Source organism: Eleginops maclovinus, chromosome 3, assembly GCF_036324505.1.
Source record: "Eleginops maclovinus isolate JMC-PN-2008 ecotype Puerto Natales chromosome 3, JC_Emac_rtc_rv5, whole genome shotgun sequence".
Classification (NCBI taxonomy): domain Eukaryota; kingdom Metazoa; phylum Chordata; class Actinopteri; order Perciformes; family Eleginopidae; genus Eleginops; species Eleginops maclovinus.
The window spans coordinates 12,707,029-12,727,134 of record NC_086351.1 but is presented as its reverse complement, the minus strand read 5'-3'; the positions used below and the strand labels follow the sequence as shown (position 1 = coordinate 12,727,134).

Sequence of the window (20,106 nt, the reverse complement as noted above, 5' to 3'; positions counted from 1 at the left end):
TGTAAGTGCATACCTTAGAGTCAGACACCCAGCACCTCTCCTTTTTCCTCAGATTTTGCACTGGATCAGACTTGTTCACAGGAAAGAGCATCACTGTCAGCATCACACAAATTCAGGGATTTCAGAGAAGACCTGTTGCCCATACATGTAGCTGTTACTTGGAGTTGCCAGTCAGTTATGACAACTACCCAGATTTTCGACATGACATGAACAAAGTCTTGGAAAGCAACGTGTGGGTAATGGACATAGTCTAAGATGCAAAGATTTCAGCCAACTGGAACTTGGACTGCCATCACAGGTTCATGTTTAGGATTTTTCTTTTTCACTTATGTTTTGTTAAATATTGTTTTCTGTTTCAGAACACATTCTTTTAAGCAGTAAGATTGATGGCTTAATTGTTAGACCTCACAAACAACCAATGAGTTATTTCAGACAACAAAGTGTTGTGGTTATTAAGAATCACATCTGGTAATGCTGAGGGTAATTTGGGAGAGAAAAATTGAGGGAATTTATTTACAACTATCAAGTCTGAATCTAGCAGGGCATTGCTATTTCAGAGAACATAGTGTTATGGTTATTCAATGAATCAAATATTGTGATGTCAAAGGTTAATTTGGGATGAGAGAAAATTTAATTAATTTGAGTCTATGTTTACTTGATAGATTTAGAAACTTTGTGTTCACAAAGTTCACTCTTCTCTCACATCACATAGTAATCCTATCTTGTTATAATTTCCGTTTTCTTTTACAAATTTTCATATTTCAAGCACAACATGCTCTGTTCAGGTGCTGATGTTATGTACCAAAAGACAGCTTGGCACTGTCAACCTTTCCATAAGCCTTTTAGACGGATTATTATTTAAGGATCCCTACTTAAGCAAGTTGAATGCATTTAAACCAAAAGCAAGTGCAGTTTTGTATGCTGTGATTGTTTAAGTAGTTGAACAAAAAGTTCATTTAACACGTGAGAATTTTGCATTTTTTTATAGTCAATGTAAAAACAACACAGTACTTTTGTGTGTACATACATTTTGTTAGACAGAACTGAACATCTTTGGTACATCTTTAATGTCTCTAAAATAGCTACAATTATATTTGTCTCAATCACAGGTTAAAATATGTGTGAATATATGATAAATTTCAGTCAGTGCACAAGTTTCAGTTTGTCCTGGAATGAAACAAATAGAAAATGTGACAGGCAAGTTAAGGATCTACGTCTAGTTCATTGGATATCAGCTGTCTGAGTTCAATATACAGGTTAACTGTTTCAAACACATCATTTGTTAGTATCAGATTATGCTCTGACATTAGGTCCACGCAGATATGGAACACATCTTCATCACATGGGAAGTCCTTGAACACACACTCTTCAAGGCATACAATAACCTTCTCCAGGTCCACATGGTGCAAACAATCCCTGCCTCCGTACAGTTGAGGGACTGCATCTACTCACAATCCATTTCTGTTTCAATCTCCCCACACCAAAGAGCTGCTACTTGAACTGCTGTGTGAAAATATCTCATAATTATGAGATAAATAATTATCTCATAATTTTGACTTTTTTACTTTTTCTTTTCTTTTTTTATGGCGGAAATGGGCTTCCATACACTACGGACAGGATAGCAGTCGTTTAGTGCACATTTGAGTGCACTCAAAACGCTGCTTATGAAATCTGATCTGAATCATTGAAAGTTAAACCATATTAATACGTATGAAGTTTTGAAAGGAGCCTCACCCAGTTTTCCAGTGAAAAGAGGGCGGGACTTTTTTCACAAATCACAAGTCAAAGCACAACAACAGACTGGTGAGAATATGAGGAAGCGTTGTCTTCTCTAAAAGTCTGCCATTGAAAAAACGTTCTTCTCTGGATCATTACTAAAACCAAGATTTGTGGTAAGCGGTTAAACTCGTAGCATTTGTTTCGATGCTGTTTTTGTTCTGCAAGCCAGCGAATTTACTTGAGACTGATGTTTTCTGATGCTAGGTGTAGCATGTGTTTTCAATGCGATGAAATGTTTGCAAGTGGCTATTTCTTTAAGTATTGTTATGTTTTGCTTCACATACTTTGGAAGTACAGATAGGTTAGGGTAGTAGAGACATTAACAATCTTCTAGCTAAACACTACACTGACTCTACAGGAAATGTTCAATTGAAGACAAGACTATGCTTTTTGGTTTAAAAACCATTTAAGACTAATTTTACTGGGACTTCATTGACCGTTTCTATGACATACTTTACAATTACTATACATTTTGTATAAAATGTTCACAACATAAACACCCATGTGTTTTATGACATTGTTATGACATACTATGCTTTTGGCTTGTGCCAGACATACTTAGTCATAGTATGTAATAACAAATGTCATATCATATGGCATGCATGTCATTAAAAAGGTCATAGTTATAGTACAGTACACGTAATATGTTATAAAGAATGTCTTTCGCAAACTGTGCTAATATAGAAAGTCATATACATCTTAAAACTATTTTAAAGGCATACTATACTATTACTTTTGTATGGGCTTCTTTTCTATACCTTTTTTAGGACAATTCTTATGACATGTTACGAGTGTTTATTAAAGAAATCGTTCCTCTATGACCTTTGAAATCTGTTTTAATATATCTCTCTCAGTTTTTTCCAGCTAAGAGATGTTTGCCACAGCCACCAAAAACTTTGTGGAGGAGGTGGATGCTGGAGGTTTGCTGATCCCAGTGTCCAGCCTGAATGACACGATTGACCTCTTGACAGTGGTGGTGAAGCGTAAGCGTTTCTGGTTCTGGCAGAAACCGAAGTATTTTCCTACTGATTTCAATTTAAACGATATACTAACAGGAGACACAGCTTTAAAGCCTGGTAAGCGGCCTGCCTCTAATTGATCATTTTTTTAAGGATCACTGAATGCCTTAATTTTTGCTGTTCACACAGGTGTCACTGAGTCAGACTTCATCACATACAGTGGGACATACGGTGACAACATGCAAGGATCCCTAGAAATGTCAGCAAATTTAGTCAAAGCCAACAGCAATTTGAGCCTGGAGGGTAAAGAATCATCCAAACTCCAGTCCTCCTTTGGCAGTTTAAAGAAGGAGGAAGTGGATGTGAAGAAGCTGCTGCAAGACTCCAAAACCAGGTAAATTTCCCCCATCTGTCCCTACTGTCCTCTCTTATAGAGTGAAATGGGTTTGACAAAAAAAACTGTAAATATTGGATCTGACACGCAGTGTGTTAAAGATCTGGCAGCAGAAATGATCTTTGTACTACCATAAAGTTGCATGCAACATGCAACAGGTGTTTCAGTTCAAGATAACAACCACAAGCAGTTTTCAGTTTTTTGTCTCCCATTATGAATAATGTTGCCTTTGAAACATTACAGTAGTATTTTTATTTTTAATAAACGTTCCAGGGTCCTGGATATGTCCCATTGCTTGATCCAGCAGGCGAAGGAGAAGCACAGACGGGTGTTTGGGATTGTGAAGGAGCGGATTTTGACTACTCAGCCCTGTTCAGTCATAGAGGAGGTGCAGCAGGCAGCTCAGTGTGCAGGAGGACTGAGCCTCTTTGGGCCACAGAGCCTAAAGGTACACTCATAAACTCATTCCTATGATAGTGATCGCACAAATCATGCATTTTTTTCTTTTACTGTAACATGATATTCCTGCAATTGGTTCACAAATACTTGTTGTGCCTGTTGAAACCTGTTTTGGTACTACCTCTTCAGAACAATGCAACCTCCTATTGAGTTTTGATTGTTCATGATTCTGAGTGGGAAAATAAATATTTTTTCTGGTTAAGAAGAACTGAAATTTGTGCCATTTACATTGGAAATTATCTGTTGGTGAAAACTTTGATTTCTCTTCCCCTTTGATAATTTGGTTCCTCCTTTTATTGTTAAGAAAACGGAAAGGAAGATAAATCCTTCTCTCTTTAATTGAGAGAGACTCCAAAGCATTTCCTTTCTATGTCCTGGATTGGTGAAAAGGTATCTGATGCACAGTTTCATGTAACAGCATTCATTAAATGCTGAACCTTATTTCCACATCCTTTGGTATTGAACACACCAGAAAATATCCCATGCAACACAAGCAACAATTATTCAGCAGTCATAGCTTAAAGTAGTATGAGTTTTGTTAAAATGTTGTGTGTGGACTCTGCAGGTGTCGTTGAAAGAGAATGGGAGCTTGAGTAAAGACAGTAACATCAACATAGAGATTCCCATCCACACTACCATCGCCTATGCTCTTATAGAGCTAGAAATTAAACAGGATGGACGCTATGGTGAGCAGTAATTCACACACATCTGAATAAACTCTTATCATGTTTACATTTCACATTGGGAAGTTTGAAATGTAACAAGTTGTATTTTCCACAGGGCTGTGTCTGATGTCAGGCACCAATGGGGGTTTTGAAGCAGATGGCCCTGGAGACTCTTTTTCTGATAATCGCCATCTTAGACAAGGTAAATTACTGTTTTCTTCGCTGTAGCCATAAACGTGTGACAACGATAATTGTTGCAGCAGATGACATGTTCAAAAATGCATGTTGCTGTCAAGTCAGCAAGGGCCTCCTGAGATTGAAAGCCTCCTGTCTAATGGTGAGTTATAACTATTCAGCATGTGCTTTGACCTGTGTATTATATGCTCTCTGTGAATGTTTTTGCTCTACATTTCTTAATCCAATGTCCACTTTGTTTTGTTTTTAGAGCTGGAGGAACAGAGCGAACTTTTCCAGGTGCTTTCTACTCTTCCTGCCACCACAAGGTCCTCTCTTCTCGACCAAATCAAAACAGTTATGAATGACCCCGGGGCCATCAGTGCACTGCAGATAGTGGTAGGTGAGGACAGAGGTTATATGCTAGCATTAGCAGCTTCTGTTGCATTGGCTTTTTAATTATGATTGTCTTCTGGTGTCTCAGCTGGATAAGGTGTGCCAGGATGAGAATCCTGCTCTGGGTGATATAACAGCAACAGAGTCCCAAAAACAGAACATCCAAGCAATTCTGGACCTTTTGGAGCAGGCTGGTGAGGAGTCCATACAAGTCCTTCCAGCCCTTTACCTTGTCACTAGCGCCATGAATGGTGAGGATGAGAAAGCTGTGCTCTATTTCCTTAATCCTTAAAAAAAAAAAAACACTTACATTTTTTAATTCAACTTAAAACAATTAAGTGTTTTTCCTATAACTGCGTCTTTGTCTTTCAGAGCTCACAAATGATTGTCTTGCTTTTTTGGGAATGTGCTGCAGCCTCTCATTGTTACAGGCTCTGGAGCTACTGGTTAGTAAAGCCATTTTTTACAACTAAGAATAGAACACAACATGTTATGGGAGGTATTATATTTTGAATTATGCATCAGATGAATTTAGCTCCCTTTTATCTTTTTGTCACACATCTTCCAGGTGCAGTGTGTATTGGGGAAGGGGGAGTTGCCTCTAAACAGCGCAGGCCTCGCTGCACTGACAGAAGACAACTATGAAAAGACTGAACATCTGTTTGCCTCCTCCAATGTGTCTCTAAAGAGAGACGGGGACACAGTGAAGACAGAAATACACCGGCCAGGACACCTCCCTCTGGTCCTATGTATTGTTATCAGAGGTCTTGCCTCTTTGGCCTACTGCGATTAAAGATTATATATATATATATATATATATATAACCATAAGCTAAGACTGAGGTTAGGGTTACCAAGCAGATCAAATATTATTAGTCAGTGTTTTTTCACATCTTTTTGTTGCTGTAGAACTTCCCCATTTAATATATTTTTGGAAATGTAATGGTGCCAAGACAAATCGTGAATCTATGACAGATTTTCAACTTGACAATCAATTACTTTAGGTTGTGGAATTAGTCTGATTTGTGGTTTTATCAGGCAAACAGAAATGGATTACACTTTTAAAATGTTTGATTTTGAGAATATTACCTATGACATAAGGGATGCTACCCTACAAGTTATGCGTTACTAAACTATGCCACTATCAAACCAAACATGTGTGATTATAAGCAGTCATGTGTGTGTTATGTACATTATTGTCTTTGTCTTGAATATGTTATGCAGGGATCGTTGAGTATTTTAAATTTTAGATTTGTTTTCAATTTGTCCTTTGTAATTGTGACTCTTTATTTCAGATTTTTATAATTTAGGGAAAGATTTTGACTTCTTACTTTCTGCATTTTTATCTATATGGTGCCAAAAGATTTCCAAGTAAAAAATTGTAAAAACTCATCTTAATTTTTTTATTTTTCTGTACCATTTCACAAACACATGCTCAACACAATACGTTTGCCGATTCATTCTGCCAGACGAGCAAAACAAAAAACCAAAGCGGATCGTTAGAAAAACACAAGTTATTTATTTGACATTTGAAAATACATCTTTTATGAATTCTTGTAAAATATACCTTTTTTAAGTAAATAGTAACTTTATTTAAAACTGTTAAGTTTAAGTTATATCACATCAACAGGGATGGTTCTCTGAGTTGCAGTACCCTGTTTAAGAGTCCTGTGGAAAGACAAAGTCAGCACCGGTTTAACAGTCAGAAATATTTACGTGATCTAAATGTCTTACAATCAACCAACATAATTAATGTAATCTGTTGTGCTAGAGTAAAAGAGAAATAATTGGTTAACACTATACTATTGTACTATTCTGTACAACATCAAACAGTGACAAACAATGACATTTCCATGTATTAGTTAGTAACTGCTGAGACTGCAGAGCATAGATGTAGCCTTGAGGAGGAAAAAGGTCTCACAAATATGACACTTTCTACATGAATGAGATGAAGTACTGGAGACATATGCACTGTAAACTGTAACACTGAGGTATTGTTATTTTCAATGAGCAAGCTCTCCTCATTTTTGCGGAATAAATATTTATCTTACGAACAGATGTCCAGATGAAAATTGCATTTGCTTCTAAAAACATCCTGAAACAAGGGCCAGTACGTTCTTACAACATGAATAGAAATTATTCTTTAAAAGGTTTTTTGCCAATAAATAAGTACACTTCCTGTGTGTTCTGAGTTGCATAGTTTGCTAGAAAGGAATCTGAAAATTCAGATCGAGGTGACTCTGATGCAGCTTTGTGCGAGACCCTTATTCACACAGGTCTGATGTCCAACTCCTTCTCTGTGTGTGCAGTACAGTGTTGAATCCTCCGTCCCTTCGGGTGTCAACCTTCATTCATAGCCTGGCAGCTGGTACAGCCGTGTCTGTCTATAGGCTGAAAAACATTAGTAGACCCAGCTGACAGGAACCCACTGCGGCTCTATGAATAATCGCTCTACCACCTCCTGCAGTTGGTCAAAGGCCTTGTCCAGATTGTCATTGACAATAGTCAGGTCAAAGTAGTGGCTGTACGCGCGACGGATCCTGGCACTCTCGTCCACAGTCTTCTTCAAATCATTCTCCTGTTACGGAAAGAGATTCTGCCCATTAGGATGGTGGAAGCAACAATCACTTCATAACTTAGAACCTCTGAAAAGTCTATCATTATTTAAACTATTTATATATACTTAAACTTAAATTCTCTGAAGACGTACCGTGAGTAGTTTGGTTGTGAGTCCAGCATCTATCACAGCTTTGTGCATAGCTCTTAGTGTGTCCAGTTCAGGAGCAGCAATAAACACCACGAATGGCATGAACTCGGCAGTCTTCAACACTTTCAGAGCCTGGGCAGAAAACATGATGTCACAACCATATATTGAGGGGGGAAATCGACTCGTTGAAAGTGTTATTGTTTGCCTTTGACCAACCTGAGGGTTGACGTCCAGGATGCAGGTGCGGCCTGCATTCACCACTTCATGGATAGAGTCGATCTTGGTGCCATAAAGGTTGGCATCGTACTCGCCATGCTCCAGGTAACGGCTCTCCTTGATGTCCTTTTCCATCTGTTCCTGCAACACAAAGCAGTAGTTCTGGCCGTCCATCTCCTCTTCCCTTGGACAGCGTGATGTGACTGCAGATAAAAACAGGACGAGAGGTGTTACATGTGACCTGTTAGGAAAATCTAGCTGCAGACAATGCAATTCCTTCAGATGTCTGTCTCACACTCACATGGTACAGTAGTTCCATATCGCAGAGGGTTCATGACAATGAGTCTGTTTTTCAGGCTGCGCCTCCCCACTCCCTGGGCTCCGATCAGAACAAGCGTTTTCCTCTGAAACGGCGGCATCTTGGCCACTTCCTCATAGATCTGCAGCTCATAACGGTCAAATTCTGTTCAAGGAAATTCACAGGCTGGATGAATACAGTAATGTCATAGTACAGTCAAAACTATTTAGACTTAAATCTTTTATATGTGGGAAAATATATCCAGTTGTGATGCACACCTGCATTCTTCGACGTGAGGTACATCATTTTCTTCTTCTTTTTCTTCGCAGTTCCACAGAGCATCCCTGGGACAAATAAAAAGAAGATCAGATCACCACATGGTGGTGCTAAAGGCCAGAGTCTCCTGACCTTCCTAACTTACTAAGAAAGAGCAGGGAGCAAGGTGTGAATGAGTTGGCATGTGTGAACATAAACTGACCTGTACCAGAAGTATCCAAGTCTCTTCTTACAAAAGCTTTCCTCTTCTCCTCTAAGAACTGACTAGGGATGAGACCAGTGGCTCCACCAATCACTTTACGTGCCTAGGTGGAAATAGAGTAGTTTAAAGACAGTTTGAACATTTCACAAAGTAAAGAAAAAACATGCCTACATATCTTTAGCAGCAGTGAAATTCCTATGTGTACTTTAAATATAGTTACATATATCGTGAACATAGGAAAAAGACAAAGTGCTGCATTATCAATAGGCAACTAGGGTTTATCTTCTAGAAATTCAATCACATTGCTAACTAGCTGTCCAGCTTCTGTTAATGCAGCACTGTCCTTCCCTCCAGAGCAGAAGGTGTCCACTCACCTGCCACCAGTTGGAGTCCTCCTTGTTGACGACCTGAAGGATGTCTCCCTTGGAAAAGGCCAGGCCTGCCTCTTTACAGGGGATCAAGTTGTCTGTGGCGGGATTATAGTTGAAGTGGGGCTTCAGATAAATCTACAAATAAAGAGTGTGAACAAGATATCAGACTATTCAATTGTACAGAGAGCATACACAATAGGACAGAGCAATACCTTTAATCACTATTAAAATATATTGTCACCTTGGGCTGGATAATGTAAATGTAAGCTAATGTCAATATAACAATCATTAGGGCAAGTCCACTTCCCTTTCCCCCCCCTTTATACACCTCATGTTGGATACGGCAGTTACATTGCAAACTTCCAAGTTCTCTTTTCCAAACTGCTTCCATTATTTGTGTTTACAACAAGCTGTTTTCTGCACATGTTTAATCACTCTTTAAATTCTCCTTCTGTGTCAGGTTTTATTTTCATCAGAAGTTATCGCCTGTTCTACATTTCTACTTTGGTGCTCTTTGTATGAATGCTTCAAAGACAGAAAGCTGAATAAGGTGGATGAACAAAAGTGACACGGAATGTTTTAACCATGCTCAATGACACGAGTTAAGTGAAGTTGTTGACAGATTCATCATGTCTATCACTGTAGTGAATGTGTTATACATAGGCCTAACTTACAAGTAAAAACACTGAGCATAACTGAAAACCAACAATCACAAACAGTAGGATTAGATCATTGGATCCTCCTCGTACAAAGGTCAGTGTCTGACATAACCCTACGTGCTGCTCCTCTGTCAGCTGCTATGTGTGCCTGTTACTGTAAGGATGGGGGGTGTGGGGCTCCAGTGAATGGAGTGGTGTGTGTCCCAGATAGTGTGAAGAGTGTTATTAATAGACCCTTACTGGGCTCAATTTTCAGAAGCCTGGCATATTGAGATCACTCAGGGCAGGCAGCTCTCCCCCAATCCCTGAAAAGGTACAGTATGACCCCTGATAGCCTTTCACACCTGGCACACCGGGACTTACACATCCTGAACCACACTGATCGCAGGATTTCAATCTAGTTTAAAAGAACTCCTCAAGTAAAAACCTAGCATTCAAATCAGAATTCCCAGGATTCTTAGTTCCCAAAAGTAAAACACTCTTCACCCACCTGTGGGGGTGCCGGTGTGTCTCTGTAACTGGGCAGGACCTTGAGCGTGATGCTCCCATTGCAGTCCCCTAACAGCTCCTGGAGTTGATGGGGATCCCGACCGACTTCTTGACCGTTAACCTCGCGGATTATGTCCCCAGTGTGCAGCATGCCCTGCCTGTCAATTGAGCTGCCGTGCAGGATACGTGCGATCACCATCTCTCCCCGCTCCACGCGGAACGTCACCCCCTGAAAGAGAGTCATCATACATCCGCACATCATAAATCAAGCTGGATTTTCATTTCCTAGCATGGTCTGTCTACTCACTGTAAAAGAAGAAACCCATGTCGAGTTACTTTATAAAAGTCCCCCTGTTCTAACAGATGGTTAATAAAAGAGGACATGAGTAAAACTTTCAACACATAGCTCCTCTGCAGAGCTGTGGTTGAAATAAATGCTTGGCTAACTCACCAGTGGTTCCCCAGCTTTCTTCTGAATGCCAATCATCCTTACAGCATCAGCTGGCATGAGTGAACTCGTCAACAACGCATGGCTGTTCACCGCAGTGTTGGGCATTTCATAACACTTTGCAGCAACTTTGTCATGAGCCTCTATCAAAGACTGTGGAAGAAAAAAAACAGAACAGGAGAAAAGAATTACAGACAGAATTAAGAGAAAACTTTATTCACAATCACCGAATTAAACCTTTTAGGTAACTTTATGCACCCAACAAGAAACACAGCAATCACTGCTACAAAAAACATTGACTGCAACAACATGCATTGATATTATAACATGAAACAGTAAAGACGTAAATTATTTTGCTTAACAGTTCTATCACTGCATTGGCAGATAAATAATTTATATTGAAAGATAATCAACCTTGTTCTTACCCTAGCAGCCACAACGTAGAATTAGCATGGGTCAGAGACTACAAACTGCATCAGTGAATATTTACTGAAACAGTAGGTGACACTCTTCTCCCTGGTCTTTACCCGCATAACTCAGCCTGCTATTGGCCCAAGGAAATACACCCCCACCCTCCCATGTAGCAGCTTGTAAGTGGTTGAGAATATAAACGGCGACATGGTAGCAGAGCTGCCACAACTTAAGAATATTAACCAATGGTTGGTCGACAAGCTCTGACATCCATTCCTACACAAGCTAGACCACTCATACACATCTCCCATTTAACCACAGGAGCCAATTGTGTACAAGAAGAATGAGGTTTAATATACCTTAAAGTTGGGCTCCTGCAGGATTTTCAGAAGCTCAGCAGCTGCAGCATCTTTCTCAGGCATGTTCTTAAGGGAATCCAAGATCTCTGTGACCAGCTGGACATTATCATCCCGCACAGCTCTTAACTTAACCTCTTCAAGACGCTCATGGGCCTATAAACACAAACACAACAACAAAACAATGACCACTTTATCAGGCACTCTGCTCAGAGCCTAGGGCATAACACAGTAAATAAAATGACTATCTATCAACCCCCCGTGTGGCTGACTAGTGTACACACTCTGTACCTCAGATTATAGAGGTCAGACACTAATAATATACCAAAAACGCCATTCAGCCAATGTAGCAGGAAATACAATCACCAAAGAAAGCAGTGCTCCAGTTGTGAAAAATGAGGACAAGAGCTTGCCTTAGTGACAGGTTTTCTATAGAAATGATTCTATTAATAGATTTGGTAGATGAACCATGCGACCTCAATCTGCATTGGAGATTTATTTCTGTTATGCAAGCCATTTGCTCTTCATGCTGTCAACCTCTTGTAGCTATGTTGAAACATTGATTTAACTCCTGTTAAAAAAGGAAAAAATGTCAACTTAAGATAAAGTCAAGTATAGTTTGTGATTAGAAAGTTATAGTATAGTTTTCCTCAAAAGCACAGTATGTCATTAAAACAAATCTGCATGATAGTATTTTATAAAAAATGTCATAAGAAAGTCATAGTAGAGTATGATACTTAATATATATGTATCTATATTCAATATTTATTTCCTGGGGCTTACACAGACATTTGCTGCTTTCGTATCTAGAGCTTTGTGACAGGCTAATGAGATTAAAACTGTGTGCGTGTGTGTGTGTGTGTGTGTGTGTGTGTGTGTGTGTGTGTGTGTGTGTGTGTGTGTGTGTGCAAATTTTCTACCTTTGCCAAGGAGCGGACAATTGGGCTCTCCATGATGCCTCTGAGGAAGATGAGGTCGATATCTTTGGCTCCTGAGCCTGTAGGCAGGTCTTTCAGGTTGTCCAGTACCTGCTGCATTGCTAAGAGAAGAAAAATAAACTTCAAAGATCGAGCTGACAGAATCTCTACCGCACTCTTTACTGCTTTCGAGCTGATGAGCTTTAAGAATGCGGGCAGAAACGTTAGAGACAAACAAAACTCATAGCCAGTAAAAATGCAAATGTAAAACAAAACTACGTGACTATAATAAGAGCTTACAAAGCCAGAACAATAAGTGGACAGTCATGAATGAGCCATTCAGAGAGAAGATCCCTTATTTCCATTGCAGCAGAAACGAGCACGCAGTCACAAAGGAATTGTTCTACTAACAGATCTGCATTGTAAACTCTGATAGTGGGCAGCAAAAAACTGGAGCTCACGTTGCTGACAAAAACAGCCAGTTTTCTACAAATAATGCGTTGATCAAATTAAAAAATATCCTTTTTCACTTCCCAGTTATTATTCTTCTATTATGATAGAAATAGTCATGCATTATGTTGTTTTCTTTAAGGAGAATATGCATTCTATTAACAAACAAAAAAAGGATGTTTGTGCAGTCACTGTGGGAGCCAAAACATTGCCTGTTTTGCGAGTATTTTCTGTGAAAAAATGTAGTTGTGATATTGTTAAACAGAGGGGCATATGTAAAAATTCAGGGAACACACAACTATCTCTGGGCAAATATGAATAAAATGTAAAATCTTTTATACAACAGTTCCCCTGCAAACAGTTAGTTAAAACGTTGTCTTTGACGTCTTACCTTTGGCAGACTGTGCATTGGCCACAGTCATGTTTAATATTCCTCTGCTCAGGACGGTAAAACTCTCAACTGCCTGCTGACAGAACCCAGAGCAACTGGAGGGCTGGAGGAGTAAGAAAACAAGCTCAAAACCGCATACTATGTGCCAAGATCACCATACTTCACAACCGTATCACGAAATAATGAAGCTGAAATTACTAACATCTAGCTATTAGAACATAAGTAGATAGTATGAATGCACGAGAGAAACAATTACACAGAAAACATGTGTTTGTCTTCCTGTTTCATGCGCTTGTTAGCACAGAGAGCTCTTATGCATTGAGGGAATGAGAAAGAGGTCCATTGAATGACAAAGGATGAGTCTCTAGTCCTTCTGGCTAAAGGTTGTGCCAGCCACACACACAGGGAGGCCCCAGGGGAATCTGTTCAAACATGATCTCCAAACAGAGTGAGTGAGCACTACCTATGCCTAAGTGGGTAGGTGGACAAACAGAAGAATGGACTTTTTGAGCATAGGCCCCATTACCTCTCAACTGTAAACTGTATTACCTTCATGATTGCAACAGTGTACAAAATCCACACAATGTCAACAAAGGCAGCAAAAACTCAAATAATAATCCGGAGCCAAAAAGGCCACAAACTCACCTATAAACTATATTCAAATCATCAGTGCAGCACTCCGACACGGAGCAAAACACTCATGTGGTACCTCTGGACTAAAGGAAAAATAAGAAAAAATAAACATACAAATAATATTCTGTTATCATCGACTTATCAAGAAATCCTAAAAATCCTCAATGATAAATGCTGCTCATTCTGGTAAGTAAAGTCCTCCCTACCTTTAAAGTAGTTGGTTGATCTTTGTTAGCTGTTTTGTATGTTGTTAATGTTTCTATATTTTATTTTTCTAGATAACATTAATAGAGATAGATCTTGAATACGTTCTGCTTAGTGTAGTGATCCCTATTCTCAAGCTTCTAGCTTATTAGGTTGGCCCATTTTATATCGTCATTATGTCGTGTGGTTGCATTTGGACTGTTTTTGAATAAATGAATAAACAAAAATCAATCAATCAGCTTCAAAAACCAACACCAGAGGGGCTATAACTTCACTGTAGGTTTCGTCTATGTGATAGTCTCTCTGTGTTACTGGGTAGGAAGGAGGGCAAACTGCAGGGAAGTTGGGAATACATTACATAAAAATAGGTGAAATGCAAGGTACTTTAACAGTTAAAACAGCAAGACTGGGGCACCAGAGTGTAATCATTTCTGAGAGGTTAGACGCCCCAGAAAAGTATTTTGCCTTTTCAATCTGACAGTCACCCAATTTCAGTTATCACAATTGTCCTACATTAGAGCCATGAGAGTGGCTAGAGACAGTTTCAGTCAACTGAAGAACAGACGGGTATAGTGACGTGAAGGCTCTATACGCATGGTAGCAGATACGTTCATAAATGGTATATAGGTTTGTTTTTTCCCTGTAATGTAATACAACTGTAGTTACTTAACGTGGAGTTACATTGAAAAAGACAGGCTTCAATACACATGCAGTGATTTGATGTAAAGCTACATGCGCACTAGGCACGTGTAACGGCTCAGCCAAAAACAACAACAAGCCATGTGTAGCTAATTAGCGCTGGTAAACACCGATGTTAGCGTTAATGCACAACGATGCGATGTTATTTTAACCATGTGGAACTGCAGCTACGTGGTGCCTCCACTAGTCCCGTCCCGTACCAAGTTGAGTCTAGCCATTACTAGTGTGTAGCTCATCTGAACGCAAGTTAGCAATGCTAATTGTTGCTAGCAAACACTGAATAGCCTTACCATGTTGCACTTTAAGTTTCTTTTAGACTGACAAAATGCATCTACAAACCAACAGGCAAGCCAGCGAAAAATAACCACAACCAAGCTGTCCGTTAAATGTCTCCATGTGAAGTAATACTAACGAGGTAGCGTTATAGTTAACCAGTCATTAGCTAGTTACGTTAGCTAATATCATGTGGCTCAGACTAGCTAGCTAACGTTAGCTGGTCGTGAGAAACAAGAAACTAGAGGGTCCCATGGTGAGACCCCTTAGCGTTACGCGATTGTATGTTAAATGAATGAATGATACGTTACCTAATTTATCCATTACCATCCAGTCACGCTTTCATGCTTCCCTTCTACAGTTTCTTAATTCGCACACCACTTGCGCAATAGTAAATCGTTAGTGCATTTCAAGCCTGCGCTCCTCAGTTCCCCGTCCACACAGACAGTGATGTGCTAATGACATCCTATGCCGTTCAACTTATCTGGCCGATTGAAATCTTACTCAAAGCAACCATGCATTTACTCCAAATCGTATGTATAAATACCAGTATTTGACAAAGGGTGTACGGAGTTTAACTTTTTCAATATTGTTCTCTACACGCCATCACTCCTAACAAAATGTGAGCTTTGATTTTTTCCAGTACTCACTGCAATACTGTGAGTTGACACCTCAGCATCTGTCTGAACCATACATTTAGACTAGCTATTTAGAATTTAAATCGGTATACCTGAATAGAAAATGTGCCAAAGTAGAAGGTTATTTGGAGCTTAAGTACATTGTGAGTGTATTTACATTTTTATTCCCACTGTGGCAAAAAGTTCATTTATGTGCCTACAATTGCATAGCCAACAACATATTTAATAAATTAAACTTGAAAGAAACACTCACCCCATGATGAACATACTGTATTGTATAGTTCTAGCATTAATAGCCCTTGTGATATACCATCCCTACATCTGGCTTCAAATAACAGAATTTCTACCACACATCAGCATGCAGCACCAAGCGATATCCAATTCACCAAATCTGGCAATTAAGCTGCATGAAGCCTCTTTGGAGAACCAGAGCTTGAATAGTTATAGAACACCAGTCTCTCGGACCAGGCTCATAACAGAGTTAACCAGAGTTGTGCTGCGTGATATATCCAGGTCACTTGATTGGATTAAACTGTTAATCTATTTCCAGGCAAGGTAGAGCTACATCTCATCTGGCTTGAAAGAAACCAGTTAAATAAAAGCAACGCAGTGGTGGGTGAATTGTACAGTTAATTTGTAGTTTTACACTTCCTACAAATATAACATTAACAACAGTCATGAATTATGAGCTACATGCCCAGCTTGAAAATGTTAAGATACATTTTCACCAGTAGACAGCACTGTTACTCCATCAGTGTATGACAAAAGTTATATGTTGCTCAAATATATAATTACACTTGGGATACATGAAAGACAATAAAAAGGTAATACTGCTGAGTGTTAATCAACATTACAGACCAAAGAAGTTACATAACACACTTTTTATTCCATGCAGTCAGTACAAGTTGATTTCATGTGGATGGAGCAGCTTTGTGGTAAAGTCCGCCTGAACAGGACCGCTGTAGCAGCATCACCACAGTGGCAGCCCATCATACCTACAACACAATAAAGTGAAAATAAATCTTTATTTTCTGACAACCTTTGGAACCCAAGTTAGATTTGTTACTGTCCCTATTCACATACAAAAGACAATGCAATACAAAGGTAAACTAATAATGAATCCAATCTAATTCCACACAACAAACACTTCCTTGGACAAAGGGTGACCAGAAACATGACGTTACAAGAGTTACAAATGCACATTTATTACATTGCTGGTGTATAGAACTTCACTACATTGTATGCAGGTTTGTTGGTATATGAACTAATACTTTATCATGCAATAGCATACAGTATTTTAATAATAAAAAAATGAAAAAGACATAACAAATTATTGTAAAAAATGTGAGTAATTTACCTGGCATAGTTAGATCCTGGAATACTCTCTGTGCTCTCCCTCACCAACACATCTGAAAACACACTTTCTGGGGTGTCACGTTTCCCATACCTATGCACATAAGAGTCAAGTAACATATTAATATTTATCAACATGTTTTTCTAAAATGATTCATTACAAAAGTATGTTACAGAAACTGAATAACTAACCTCTGTCTCGTAATGAGATTGATGTAGTGTCTTAGTGCAGAATAATATTTGGCGATCTCATCAGGTGGGGCGCCTTCTCTTGGACTGGCAGGCTTGGCTGGATACGCGTTTATGCCAGAGTGAATACAAGCCAACAGGCAGAGAGCCAGTGACAGCACAGCACTCGAGCGAATCCTGGATCACAGTCAAAATACATAATGAAGAAAAAGTGTTATTCAACAATATTACAACTCAGAAGTAGAAGCCCCCATATTAGACATTATTTTATCAATATTATTGATAAAATAATATAATCAAAATGATTAGTATTCAACAATGTAATAATTGCCAAAATCAGAAGAAGAAGCAGCGTTATATATGGATTGACATTCAATTTACAAAATGTGCGTTTCAAGGAAACCGTATGAAACAAAAAGACTTACATTATCGTCCAACTCTTGGAAATTCTGCTGTAGTCTGTTTTCTTGGTGGTCTAGGCTCCTCTGGCAGATTTCCAACATCGCCTGTGTTTTATACAGTGTGTCGAATGGGGAGGGGGGGGTCATCTTATTCACTTTTAGGGTACTCCTGAGAAATATCTACTCTTCATTACTTTAGTAATTACTGATTGCCAAAGCAGTGAAACAAACGTGGATACTCTATAACATCATTGTAAAAAGACCCAAACGTGCGTACAAGTGTTCACAGCATTAGGTTCATTTTCAGATTTGACTTGAAAGGTGTTACATTTTGTTATCAATATATTCAAATTAACTGCATTTATAAAAATCTTGCAGAGGGCAACATGTCCGCCTATAGGATCCTAATGTATGTTTTTCATCATGATCAACTACTTTGCAGCAAACAATGAGTTTAATTATTCATACATGAAATGTAGTTTGTCTTATCCGTAATCATTCTTGACTCTACATTAAATACATAAACTAGGGGTGGCCTTGAATGTTCGAAGGGGATAAAAGTGTACCATTGCAATTCCACTTTCTTTCAAAAAGAAATGTTAATGACAAAGCATATTCATTTGCAAAGTACTGATAAAAGCTAGAAACAAAACTCAGACTAATTTAGAGTGTCCTTTTAAGACTCACAGCCAGCATGACACATCTTCATAAAACCTTTGATGTGTTGCTGATGACGGTCGGCTGTTTCACATTAACTTAATATACTTGAACACAAACCAGTGACCGCTGTGAAAGTGCATATGACAACTACGTAAACGCCATGCGAGAGCTTGACCCCAAAGGCGCTTTAATGAGTTAGCTACCATTGAAAAGTGATATTTTAATTCAGCATGGATGCACAAAGGAAAGCAACCTAGTGACCCTAGTGAAGCAATAAGGAACCCCTCTACCCTCACTACAGGAACGATAGTCCATTATAATACGAGATTGTAAAACCAAGTTCTATGCTCTAAAATGATCAAAATCTAAATGATTTAACTTGAAGGTGTAAATGTTGTTTATCCTTTCAATTTAAATAAACTTCATAGCAAAAGTTAACTTGTGCTATGAGGATTTAATGAATCACCAGAAAAAAAGTGGGTTTGACAACATTAGTAAACTACTCATTCATCAACCATTCTTGTTTCTAAATTAAATACACCAGAAAGGCTTTAAATTTGAGAAAGGAAGAAAAAGTATATGCTTGATTAAAGCAAATTTCACTTGTCTTCAAAAGGAAATTTATAAGACAAAGTACATATATCGGCAAAGTAGTGATAAAAGCAGAGACAAACCTCTATCAAGTTAGAGTGTCCACTTAAGATTCAAAGCCGGCATGATGGGTCTCAATAAATGTGTAACTTTAAATGGCTGATGTTGTTCAGCTGCTTTTTACATTAAGTTTAAACATGTTGGAAAATATGATATTTCAGTTTACAGAGGAACGGAAAGGAGTCTGCAACAGGAAACGCAGATATTCATTAATATAATCATGCATACATATTCTGAAAGGAAAATGTAGTCCTTTTGAATGAAAAAAGTATCAATTTATGTCCACTTTAACAATGAAATGAATGGAACACGGTTGTATTAAGAAAATACCTAAAGCATTTTGGCCAAACCAGCAAAAATGGATAAAAATTACACCAAATCATACCAAAAAGGGTAGTAAATCACTCAAACTAAAAGATTTTCAACTCCAGATTTATAGGGCACAGAAAGCTTTCAGCGCCTAAATGGTAAGATTACTTTAATAGCAACTATCTTTTTTTGAAGGGCACTCTTAGGGGAATTTGACAATAGAATGGTGCCTTCATTTCAGTCATATGGTAACTCTGCTCAGTAACAGCAGTCTTTGGATGGAAAAAAAAAACATTCTTTCAGCAACAGGGGTTTACATTTCACTGATTTGAAAAGACAGAACAAAGCAAAGTATCACACAAATTCTACCCTGTTGATAGTCAATAAAAATATGTTAATATAAACGGCCTTCATTATTTAGAAAGCAAATTTAAAAAACGATCAAAACTGAAATCTATTGGATTTGTTGTTGAAAATATAATTTATCCTGTTCCTCTGCAACCAAGACTTCTGTGACATGACGAGATCAAAGAGTAGAAATATTACAATATGCAATATCACAAAATCGTTTGCGGAGGATTTAATTTGTAGTCATGGTTTGGAGTGGGGGGTAATTATTTACAGTAAATGTAGTATCATTTTACTCTGTTTCATGTTTCATGTGGTTTTGATGCACATACACCAACATAATTATATTTTCAAATAAAATATGACAGTGCTGCACTGTATATCTGCATTTTATTAAGTGCAAAAAAGTGCCAGCAAAATAAATGTTCTGTGCCTCCTAATGTTCGTCATACAGCAAGAAATCTACAATGCAAGAAATTCTGTGAGACCGCCGTTTTCAAAAGCTTACTTCTCTCCCTCAATCTCATCATAGAATATATTAACAGCATGGCCATTAATGGCTACACAACAGCAGGTAAACTGACTGCAACTAATGAGAACATTAGCCCGAGAAGAACGTTTGAGTCAAACACCGAACCAATCTTTTTTTCCATTCGTTTCAGTGGTCCATTTTGTTAATCCACTAGAAAGCAGATGGCTTAATAGTTTGTGAGAGAAAAGGTCACAACATGA

The 20,106-nt window shown here is 38.5% G+C and overlaps 3 protein-coding genes across 8 annotated transcripts; 1 reads left to right on the top strand and 2 right to left on the bottom strand.

Annotated features, from left to right (window-relative positions):
* The first annotated feature begins 1,740 nt into the window (after positions 1 to 1,740).
* gsdmeb (gasdermin Eb) lies at positions 1,741 to 6,217 on the top strand. Of its 2 annotated transcripts, none has more exons than XM_063879403.1 (10): positions 1,741 to 1,892; positions 2,634 to 2,855; positions 2,928 to 3,132; positions 3,406 to 3,580; positions 4,157 to 4,277; positions 4,372 to 4,458; positions 4,702 to 4,829; positions 4,915 to 5,020; positions 5,199 to 5,272; positions 5,395 to 6,217. In XM_063879403.1, exons 2-10 carry the CDS (start codon positions 2,651 to 2,653, stop codon positions 5,617 to 5,619), a joined length of 1,326 nt encoding a protein of 441 aa, XP_063735473.1. In that variant the 5' UTR covers positions 1,741 to 1,892; positions 2,634 to 2,650; the 3' UTR covers positions 5,620 to 6,217. The 2 variants fall into 2 exon arrangements, with proteins under 2 accessions (XP_063735473.1, XP_063735472.1); XM_063879402.1 differs by having other exon boundaries at positions 4,915 to 5,077.
* On the bottom strand, positions 6,215 to 15,917 carry pals2a (protein associated with LIN7 2, MAGUK p55 family member a). 5 transcript variants are annotated; one of them, XM_063879399.1, is made up of 14 exons: positions 15,717 to 15,899; positions 13,662 to 13,732; positions 13,017 to 13,119; positions 12,179 to 12,297; positions 11,262 to 11,414; positions 10,495 to 10,644; positions 10,045 to 10,272; positions 8,899 to 9,030; positions 8,525 to 8,627; positions 8,325 to 8,390; positions 8,050 to 8,211; positions 7,749 to 7,951; positions 7,536 to 7,664; positions 6,215 to 7,403 (listed from the first exon to the last, which is right to left on the bottom strand). In XM_063879399.1, the coding sequence occupies exons 3-14, from the start codon at positions 13,045 to 13,047 to the stop codon at positions 7,227 to 7,229; spliced, it is 1,653 nt and encodes a 550-aa protein (XP_063735469.1). In that variant the 5' UTR covers positions 13,048 to 13,119; positions 13,662 to 13,732; positions 15,717 to 15,899; the 3' UTR covers positions 6,215 to 7,226. The 5 variants fall into 5 exon arrangements, with proteins under 5 accessions (XP_063735469.1, XP_063735467.1, XP_063735470.1 ...); XM_063879397.1 differs by lacking the exon at positions 15,717 to 15,899 and adding an exon at positions 15,137 to 15,623; XM_063879400.1 differs by lacking the exon at positions 13,662 to 13,732 and having other exon boundaries at positions 15,717 to 15,917.
* Positions 15,918 to 16,341: 424 nt separating this feature from the next.
* LOC134861938 (peptide YY-like) lies at positions 16,342 to 18,229 on the bottom strand. The gene is made up of 4 exons (XM_063879549.1): positions 17,431 to 18,229; positions 17,009 to 17,182; positions 16,821 to 16,910; positions 16,342 to 16,458 (listed from the first exon to the last, which is right to left on the bottom strand). Coding segments are annotated over exons 1-4 (291 nt in total). The 5' UTR covers positions 17,433 to 18,229; the 3' UTR covers positions 16,342 to 16,433.
* Positions 18,230 to 20,106: the final 1,877 nt, after the last annotated feature.

What these genes read in the sequence shown, in the direction of transcription:
- gsdmeb (XM_063879402.1), top strand. Translation starts at nt 2,651, where the DNA reads ATGTTTGCCACAGCCACCAAAAACTTTGTGGAGGAGGTGGATGCTGGA. An exon ending in AGACACAGCTTTAAAGCCTG is followed by an intron (nt 2,856 to 2,927) that starts GTAAGCGGCCTG and finishes CTGTTCACACAG; the next exon opens with GTGTCACTGAGTCAGACTTC. An exon ending in TAAACAGGATGGACGCTATG is followed by an intron (nt 4,278 to 4,371) that starts GTGAGCAGTAAT and finishes TATTTTCCACAG; the next exon opens with GGCTGTGTCTGATGTCAGGC.
- pals2a (XM_063879400.1), bottom strand. Translation starts at nt 13,047, where the DNA reads ATGACTGTGGCCAATGCACAGTCTGCCAAAG. An exon ending in CTTGGATACTTCTGGTACAG is followed by an intron (nt 8,391 to 8,524) that starts GTCAGTTTATGT and finishes TATTTGTCCCAG; the next exon opens with GGATGCTCTGTGGAACTGCG. An exon ending in TCACAACCAAACTACTCACG is followed by an intron (nt 7,404 to 7,535) that starts GTACGTCTTCAG and finishes TTTCCGTAACAG; the next exon opens with GAGAATGATTTGAAGAAGAC.
- LOC134861938 (XM_063879549.1), bottom strand. An exon ending in AATCTCATTACGAGACAGAG is followed by an intron (nt 16,911 to 17,008) that starts GTTAGTTATTCA and finishes TTATGTGCATAG; the next exon opens with GTATGGGAAACGTGACACCC. An exon ending in CCAGGATCTAACTATGCCAG is followed by an intron (nt 16,459 to 16,820) that starts GTAAATTACTCA and finishes ATTGTGTTGTAG; the next exon opens with GTATGATGGGCTGCCACTGT.